The sequence below is a fragment of the Rhinoderma darwinii genome, chromosome 1, assembly GCF_050947455.1.
Source record: "Rhinoderma darwinii isolate aRhiDar2 chromosome 1, aRhiDar2.hap1, whole genome shotgun sequence".
In the NCBI taxonomy this organism is placed as follows: Eukaryota; Metazoa; Chordata; class Amphibia; order Anura; family Rhinodermatidae; genus Rhinoderma; species Rhinoderma darwinii.
This window is the reverse complement of record NC_134687.1, coordinates 73,814,089-73,823,576: the sequence shown is the minus strand read 5'-3', so window position 1 is coordinate 73,823,576 and position 9,488 is coordinate 73,814,089. Positions and strand designations below refer to the sequence as shown.

Sequence of the window (9,488 nt, the reverse complement as noted above, 5' to 3'; positions counted from 1 at the left end):
AGGTTTAGTTATATAAAATCAATGTCACACACACCGATATATTTATATATAACGCTCCTCGCCTATGCGTGTGTATACGCTCTTACTGTCTATGAATGTGCAGCCGTTGCGGCAGGTCATGCGACGTGCGGATCTGAAATTGTTTGAAGCAACATCTTGAGTGTTTCAGGGTTACTTCATCAAAGGCGAGCGCTGAACTCTGCTACATGTCGGACGGCACGCAATGCGCTAGGCCTTGTGCAGCCACTTGGAGGAAACACCTGCTGCACAGATGTTACCACAAAGGCCTTAAACTATATTGATTACTGGACGTCGTTCTCATTCATCATGTTTTGTATAATTGTTAAATGATGTGTCTGCATTCCAGCCCACCACAAAGATGTAGACTCACAGTAACCCCTGCCCTGTTTTATTAATACCAAATTATTGTTCATAGGGTCGATCCTATATATATATATATATGTATGTATGTATATATACAGCTGGGTACATGACTAGTCATATCATAGACTTCATGATGCCTTTACAAGCACTCTGGTCTTTACAGGACAATAGATAAGTAAGTTTGGGACTTCCTTCCTCTGACTTGATGGCATGGTCTGACGTTATAAGAGAAGCACAGGCTCATAGAATGGCAAAGTGGTATCCACTACATGTAATGAGGTGACGGGTCATTGGTACATAACCTGTGGTCAGGGTCTGTCGCGGTCGTCCCATGGTTGCGGTCAGTGCAGTAAACTCCTGGGAATGATGGCCTTGGAGGCCCAGAATGAACAAACTTTATTACATCCGTTTAAATGCTCTGGGGGTTGTATAATGTGGAGGGTGCCGTTGACTTTCGCTATGTAGGACTAGTAATTTATTATGGAAATCTAATATGACTTTAGTCACAAAACATTTACATTATCTTCTGCAGACTCAACTTGTGAGTTACATTGTCCAACTCCAGACTTTCCACTCTTGTGCAATCCCCATGCGATGTATAGACAATATATTCTATCATGGCTCTCTGTTTACATTGTGGTTCTAATGCAAATGTAACAAACTTTATTTCTAATAGCTTCATGAAAAGGTACTGATCTACCTCGCACCTATAGGTGATCGCCGGAGAGATCGTATTCATCTAGTGTGCAGGATCGTAGAATATAGATTAGTTAGATATACCACTTACATGGTGTCACATGAACGGTGACTTGCTGTAAATCGCTGTTCTGAATGTTGTAGGTCTTTGCACCCGGATACATTTTAGTGGCCGTTTTAAACAATGAAAAACAAGTAAACGTGGATAAAAAGTCAGCCTCATAGGCATTTATTTGTACACAAAAATAAATAAGTTACAATTTACAAAGCAAAAAGCACGGTTGGCTTTTAAAGTGCAATTGATACAAGTCTTAGCCGGATGTTCACAGGCTAGAAGTAAGAGACTTAAACATTTGCTCATCATGTGTGTGTCTCTTTAAATTCAGATCTGGAACCAGCGCCCCCTAATGTCTGCAGGATTAAGCACCTCATCAGGTTTACCACAGTAAGTGCAGATACAAAGAACATTTATACAACGCTTGATGATAGACCCTGCATGGGATGTCACGTGAATACACAGACTTATGAGAGTCGTATTATGAGCCACAACCACTCCTATCATCTCCTCTATTATATGTGCATATAGAAAGTAACTTCTATCAACTCAATAATATCATACAAGTCATGGCGTGGAAGTACAATGTATACCGTGGGAAAAGAAGAACCAAACATGGGGATGTCTGCTACTTCAAAAACATTCTCCAACTTTCACCCATAGTATTTAGTGTGAATCCACCGCGGAGTCCACAAATGTGTCCATTCCTATTTCCCCATATCTTAGGTGACCACACAATTCCAACCAATCACCTGTCTGAAACATTTTTCTTTGCCACTTCTCCCATCGGCTTTACTCCTCTGTGCTGCATAAAATGGTTCTTTGGAACCCTTCACCTCACTCCCGCGCCTCCTCTCAGCCGGCAATGTCAAACATAATCCACGACTACAACCTCACAAGCTCTCTTGTTTGGAAGAACAGAAAGAACAGCTGCGAAACGCGTCCCTTCAAACAGAGGTAGCGGTCCTCACTTTTGCGGACAGGACCTGCTTAAAGCGTCTCTTCAAGTCCTGCATGTTTGGAGATTTGGGCCGAGGGATGAGAGAATTTTTCCTTTTCTCGGGTGTGCTGGTGGTTTGATGTTTGCTGATCTCTTTACAAAGTACTTGAAATGCATTGTAGACGTCTATATAATTCTCACTGACGCTGACTTCATAGAAAGTGCAGCCCAGCATGTTGGCCAGCTGAAGGCCGTGCTGTGGTTCAACCTGCTTGTGGTGCAGAAGGTCCGCTTTGTTGGCGACCATGACTATGGGAACTCGGTTGTCGGGGTGCAGCTGGCGCACGTGCTGGTGGAGGTGGTTGAGAAGCTCGTAGCTCTTACAGTCGGTGATGGAGAAGACGATGACAACGGCATCTGCCCATCTGATAGATCTGTTCAACTGCTCATTGCACTCCAGTCTCTGCTCATGCAGCTGAGGAAGAAGAAGAAGAAGATGATGAAGATGAAGTGATTCCAAATCTTATGTTAAAACAATTTACAGGGAAGACGGATTTTCCAGCTTCGCACCAAGACACAAGTTCCAGAAAACACTTAACCCTAGATGTAATGTCTGCGATATCAATCTGCCCGCTCCTTCATAACCTAATGTATGTTGATGCAGCTGCAGAATCTGGAATCAGATCCAGTGGCGGGGTCTAGTCTCAGGAGGAATGTACCGCGAGGAGCAGGGAAAGACTTTGTAGTGGGGCAGAAGGGGAAATGAGCTGGCTAGACAGAGAGTCTGGAAAGTAAGAAGATAGAAGCTGGAAGCATTTCCATCTGGACAGCTGCCCAATCCCGACTACTAGGACTAGACAAGCACTTACTAGACAGAACGGGAGGGAAACGAGCCTATACCTCCCCATAGTGCCAGACCATTTGGACACAGTTCAAAAGTTCAGTCCTCTACAGATGTAGCAGAGGTGAGCGTGCCATTTAGCCTTTTCTGCATTGTGATGACTTTCTGAGTCAAGACAGTGCAGTCCTATGTCAAACGACATCATTAATACGGTAATGTCACAATGAGTTGTGCCAAATTTTAAAAAAACAACAACAACTCAGCTCTGCTGCATCTGTATAGAACGGACTATTCTAAATAAAGTCTGGATCTTTCTAAAACATTGTGGAACTTCTGTACAGGGTCACCCATAATAATAAAGAAAACAGACAATATAAACTTGGCGCCCTGCTAAGACATTTGTCTGAAGTCGTGTACGAGACGGAGAATGGATTTACCTGCACACCTGGAGTGTCCTGCACCTGGATAGCCAAAGTCATTCCATCTATCTGGACTTGTCTGCTGTACAGGTTTCCTGCGAAAACAATGAGACCATTCATCAGAGAAGGCTCCGAGATCTATATACAATGCCGAGATCTATATACAGTGCCGAGATCTATATACAATGCCGAGATCTATATACAGTGCCGACATCTAAATACAGTGCCGACATCTAAATACAGTGCCGAGATCTATATACAATGCCGAGATCTATATACAGTGCCGACATCTATTTACAGTGCCGACATCTAAATACAGTGCCGACATCTAAATACAGTGCCGACATCTAAATACAGTGCCGACATCTAAATACAGTGCCGAGATCTAAATACAGTGCCGAGATCTAAATACAGTGCCGAGATCTAAATACAGTGCCGAGATCTATATACAATGCCGAGATCTATATACAATGCCGAGATCTATATACAATGCCGTGATCTATATACAATGGACACAATCGCCGTCACTATGCAGCGCTCTATTACTACATCGTACTTGGAGAATATTTATTCGTGCAGATTTTAGTACTTGAGATTTTCTTACCTGCGTTCCTTTCATAGTCGCCAATAAAACGTTTGGTGAGAAATCGGACAACCAGAGCTGCAAGGAGAAAGAGGAAAGACGGGATTAGAAAGCTGCACACAAAACGCTATTATAAGACATGGCACTTGACTAGGGTGGCAGCTGGCAGTGATGTCACCCAGTGTATTTACATTACAATGCCCTTCAGAGAGCTGCCACCAAAACCAGCAACAAACAAGTTTCACCTATACCGCAATAGATACAGATGGTGCACGTTGATGCACAATTTAATACACGTGAGACACTCTCTGCATGGATTATCAGGCACATGATCAGTATTTAGTATAAAGAGAATAGAATATACAGATGTAGCAGAGAGGAGTTTGTTAAATGTAACAATTCCTAATATCTAGATGGAGGAATGATCTGTCTAATCCACCACCCCAAAGAATAGAATGGGATTATTTTTTTTAGGGAAACTTCAAACATGTCAAAATGATGTTCCCACTAAATTCAATTGTAGGCGAATCACGAATCAACTTGTGAAACCATCATATTCAGGCAAATCAATTGGATCATTTCTAGTTAGAATGTGTTATTTGGGGGTTACATGGGACTGCAGACATATTCAGCTCTGCTACATGCGATACACAAATAACAGTAAATGTTACTATAAATAGACCCTATAGTATACGAATTGATGTGCTTTAAAGAGACAGTAACCACAATAAGACTCACCTGTCTTGCCAACTCCACTAGCTCCTACCACAGCGATTTTGATTACCCTGCTGCTGCCCCCCGGACCATTGCTGGTGCCCGCAAACTCAGCGCTGGTGGCAGGGGGGCATTCACTGATGGTGCACATGTTCTGGATGAGGCGCATGGCTCCAGATAACGGTTAATAAGTGGAGATGAAGAGAACACAGCAGCGCTGCCTGTATATAGCTAGCTGTCTGCCTGTATATAGCAGTGTACGGCTGCAGCTCCTGCTTATTCCCCGGGACTGCTGCGTATCAGGCGGTCAGACTCCTGGAGCTTGTGAGGAGCAGAGAGCAGCGCCTGCTGTTTTGATGCAGAGCAGTCAGGAGGTGGCACCGCCCCTTCTATCTTTACAACCTATCACAAGGCAGAGCAGACAGGAGGGATCCCGCCCCTTCTCCCCTCCACCCTATCAGGAGGCGCCGTCTGCTCCTGTTATGATGCTGCTGTGTTGTGGCGCACGCTGTCAGTGGGGACATGTCGCTGATTGTTGTTATGTTCCTATGCTGGGAGTTGTAGTTCTGAGACTGACCACTAGAAATCAATCCCGGATTACATGATAGTATGTGAGGCTGGCTATCAACCATGTAATAGTCACTAGTATATAATATTATTATTAATAACATCCTTACTTTATATGAGAAATACCTGGCAGTATAAACACCCTATTATTAGTATGAACTATGAGAATAACATTTACAGTAATGGTAGCTTCTGAGTATATGACCCTGTTCACACCTGTATGGCGTTTTTATCAGTTCCCTCCTTTTACTACAACTTACATCTGCCTGTGCCCCAAAAAGATTAGTATCACAAAATAAAAAATACCACAGCACCGGATTCAGAGATAGATGGGTGCAGGACTCACCGTTCTCTTTATTTTGGATGTGCTGCCTTGTCTCTTTTGAAAAACATTAGTATGCCCATTATAAACAATGTAGAAATGATAGATGTGGCGTTTCTCCGTCCAGACCCCCCCCCCCCGCCCCCCCCATCTTCTTCCATATCTACTGTATATATATTGAATAATGGCACAAAAAAGAGCGGCACTCCAGTAAGAGTCATTTTCAAGAGAAAAAATGACTCTATGGTAGGGTCAAATCGTCGCCTTTTCACCATGGGTGAGAATACCTTTTCATTTTTACATAATGCCCACTGCCGCTCTCTTTTTTGTGCCATTATTCTCTATAAATCCGGGTTTGGATGTCAGCCTGCCTGATGAGAGGAGCACCCACAATTTTGATGTCACCTTCTTCACCACCACTAGAGGGCAGAGTGCTGTGTGTGCTGGCGGTGTATTTCCATGTAATGTTTTTGCCGTCGGTTCCTTTGTATTTACTTATCCATCAAATATTCCTTTTTGAAGAGATTTAGTGACAGAGAGAGGCTCAATGTACCATCTAGTGGTAGCAATGTGCTATGTCACCATTACAGAATCTTCACCCAAAGGATCCTTGAGAGATTAGGACAGAATATTTACATGGGAAAACACTTTTACCACTGATCAGAGATACTAATGTTTTTGCTTAGAAGATTATCATCAGAAATCCTTTCACATATCATTCATTAACTCTTTTGAAGAGGAAATAATCACGGTCTCACCACTTACACCTCACCATAAGAGTGATTATTTACATGTCACAATTTTCACAATAATCACCAGCACAAAAGGAAAGTTCTTATAACTGGACGAGATTTCTGTCACACAAAACTGCCTTTTTATACCCGTCAAACCATGTAAAAACATATGGCCAGCTTGGCTGATAGATTACTAAAATACTGGTGCAGTTGGGGATCTATCTATCTATCTATCTATCTATCTATCTATCTATCTATCTATCTATCTATCTATCTATCTATCTATCTATCTATCTATCTATCTATCTATCTATCTATCTATCTATCTCTCTATCTCTCTATCTATATCTCTATCTATCTATCTATCTATCTATCTATCTATCTATCTATCTATCTATCTATCTATCTATCTATCTATCTATCTATCTATCTATCTATCTATCTATCTATCTATCTTTGTAACTTTGCACAATGTGCTATTCTGTCACCAAGTGTGATCTGTGGCTTTCCATAGGACTGAATGTAGACTTCAAGTCTTGAGTAATATGGCTCACGTTACTCTGTAATCACATACTGGCGTACCACTTGGAAATACGCCAGTATTTGTATATGTACCACTTTGTAAATGCAACTCTTCATCGTTTTCAAAATCTCTATTTGATGTCAGGGAATGAGAAAGCCAGGAGTAGATCCAAAAATAAAAATAAGTATAAACGATGGACTCTCTTTTGTAGCCACCCCTGTGTTTGGCTTGGGATAGAAAAACATGTTTCTCCTGAGACTGACAGCTCTTACCTACAGTTGTGTGAGACTAGGTCAAGAAAATGTTCTGTCTCCGAATGTAAACACGAATCTTCGATGCAGAGAGCTTGAAAACCAGAAAGAAATTGAAACACAAGGTATATGAGAAAGTTCTCTAACCTTCCATTATACCGTGATAAAGCTTTACTAACAATAGACTGAAAACATTCTTAAAAGTCTAACTAAACTTTGATAAAACCTTTGACATGTCATAGTGGCTTATCAGAAGTTTTGATCAGTGAGGGGACGAGCACTGAGACCCCAACGATCTCTAAAACAAAGCGGCGTTTCGTTTCTGATCGGCTTTCCTCAGGCTCAATAGAAAGTCAATAAGGAGTCCGCACTCCGCTCCAAACAAAGCCGATGAGAAACCAAGCGGCACACCGCTCCAAACAAAGCCGATGAGAAACCAAGCGGCACACCGCTCCAAACAAAGCCGATGAGAAACCAAGCGGCACACCGCTCCAAACAAAGCCGATGAGAAACCAAGCGGCACACCGCTCCAAACAAAGCCGATGAGAAACTAAGCGGCACACCGCTCCAAACAAAGCCGATGAGAAACCAAGCGGCACACCGCTCCAAACAAAGCCGATGAGAAACCAAGCGGCACACCGCTCCAAACAAAGCCGATGAGAAACCAAGCGGCGCACCGCTCCAAACAAAGCCGATGAGAAACCAAGCGGCACACCGCTCCAAACAAAGCCGATGAGAAACCAAGCGGCACACCGCTCCAAACAAAGCCGATGAGAAACCAAGCGGCACACCGCTCCAAACAAAGCCGATGAGAAACCAAGCGGCACACCGCTCCAAGCAAAGCCGATGAGAAACAAAGCGGCACACCGCTCCAAACAAAGCCGATGAGAAACCAAGCGGCACACCGCTCCAAACAAAGCCGATGAGAAACCAAGCGGCACACCGCTCCAAACAAAGCCGATGAGAAACCAAGCGGCACACCGCTCCAAACAAAGCCGATGAGAAACAAAGCGGCACACCGCTCCAAACAAAGCCGATGAGAAACCAAGCGGCACACCGCTCCAAACAAAGCCGATGAGAAACCAAGCGGCACACCGCTCCAAACAAAGCCGATGAGAAACCAAGCGGCACACCGCTCCAAACAAAGCCGATGAGAAACCAAGCGGCACACCGCTCCAAACAAAGCCGATGAGAAACCAAGCGGCACAGCGCTCCAAACAAAGCCGATGAGAAACCAAGCGGAACACCGCTCCAAACAAAGCCGATGAGAAACCAAGCGGCACACCGCTCCAAACAAAGCCGATGAGAAACCAAGCGGCACACCGCTCCAAACAAAGCCGATGAGAAACCAAGCGGCACACCGCTCCAAACAAAGCCGATGAGAAACCAAGCGGCACACCGCTCCAAACAAAGCCGATGAGAAACCAAGCGGCACAGCGCTCCAAACAAAGCCGATGAGAAACCAAGCGGAACACCGCTCCAAACAAAGCCGATGAGAAACCAAGCGGCACAGCGCTCACCTGAGCGTTTCTTTCGCTTTGTTTTATCAACCAGTGGGGGTCTCAGCGCTCGGAACCCCCACTGATCAAAACTTCTGACATTTCATTATGACATGTCAAACGTTTTATAAAAGTATAGCCAATAGTTACACTTTAAGATTCAAGAACTGCTTTTAAGCTCCTGATGGGTGGAGTAGTCCTAGCTGGTGGTCAGCTTGGGGCTGCAGATGAGCTGCATTGTGGCCTATTCAATGTGTGATTATTTTGCTGTCATCATTAGAGGCATGTTATGTGCTCCTTGGTGATCTCTCAACTCCGAACCTTGTACTTATACACGACTAGCCACCTCTCCACCTGTACAGTTCATAGCTTTACACAGGATACCGCAGTCCGGAGAATGTTCAGTTACCTGTTGCCTGTTATGAATGAGTTATTAGGATCCATTATGAAGATCCATGTACATAATGAACAGTTCTCTGGGATTGTAATTTAATGAATATAATTGAGGTAACAGTTTAGTTCATATGAATTGAAGCTGACAATTTGTCACATTCTGCGCTCCTTCTCATCCTACTTATTTTTAGACTTGGCACTTATCAGATATAATGATAACAATGCCGCCAGTTACCGTAAAATCCACATACAGAGCGTTTCGTTACTGGCACATGATAATGCATAAAAACTGAAAATACAGTACAGCGTACGGAGACAGGTGCACAACAGTACGCACTAATTAATGGGGGCCATCACTCAAACATAATGGAGACGTGGAGAAAGAGAAGACCACAGCACGTAAATGATTTTTAATTTGTTTGATCAAGGAAAAGATGTTTTATGTGCAATGGAATGAGTTCAGTGGTTTTATTTATCTTTACAATTAATGGATTAAGTCCCTACCACGTAGCACCACAATTTCACAATTTACCAGAGTCCCCACCATTAGGGTATGTTCACACGTAA

At 43.4% G+C, this 9,488-nt stretch overlaps 1 protein-coding gene across 1 annotated transcript; it reads right to left on the bottom strand.

Moving 5' to 3' along the window:
• Positions 1-1,286: 1,286 nt before the first annotated feature.
• On the bottom strand, positions 1,287-4,981 carry RASL11B (RAS like family 11 member B). The gene is made up of 4 exons (XM_075849609.1): positions 4,657-4,981; positions 3,940-3,996; positions 3,354-3,430; positions 1,287-2,550 (listed from the first exon to the last, which is right to left on the bottom strand). The coding sequence occupies exons 1-4, from the start codon at positions 4,799-4,801 to the stop codon at positions 2,083-2,085; spliced, it is 747 nt and encodes a 248-aa protein (XP_075705724.1). The 5' UTR covers positions 4,802-4,981; the 3' UTR covers positions 1,287-2,082.
• Between the last annotated feature and the right edge of the window lie 4,507 nt (positions 4,982-9,488).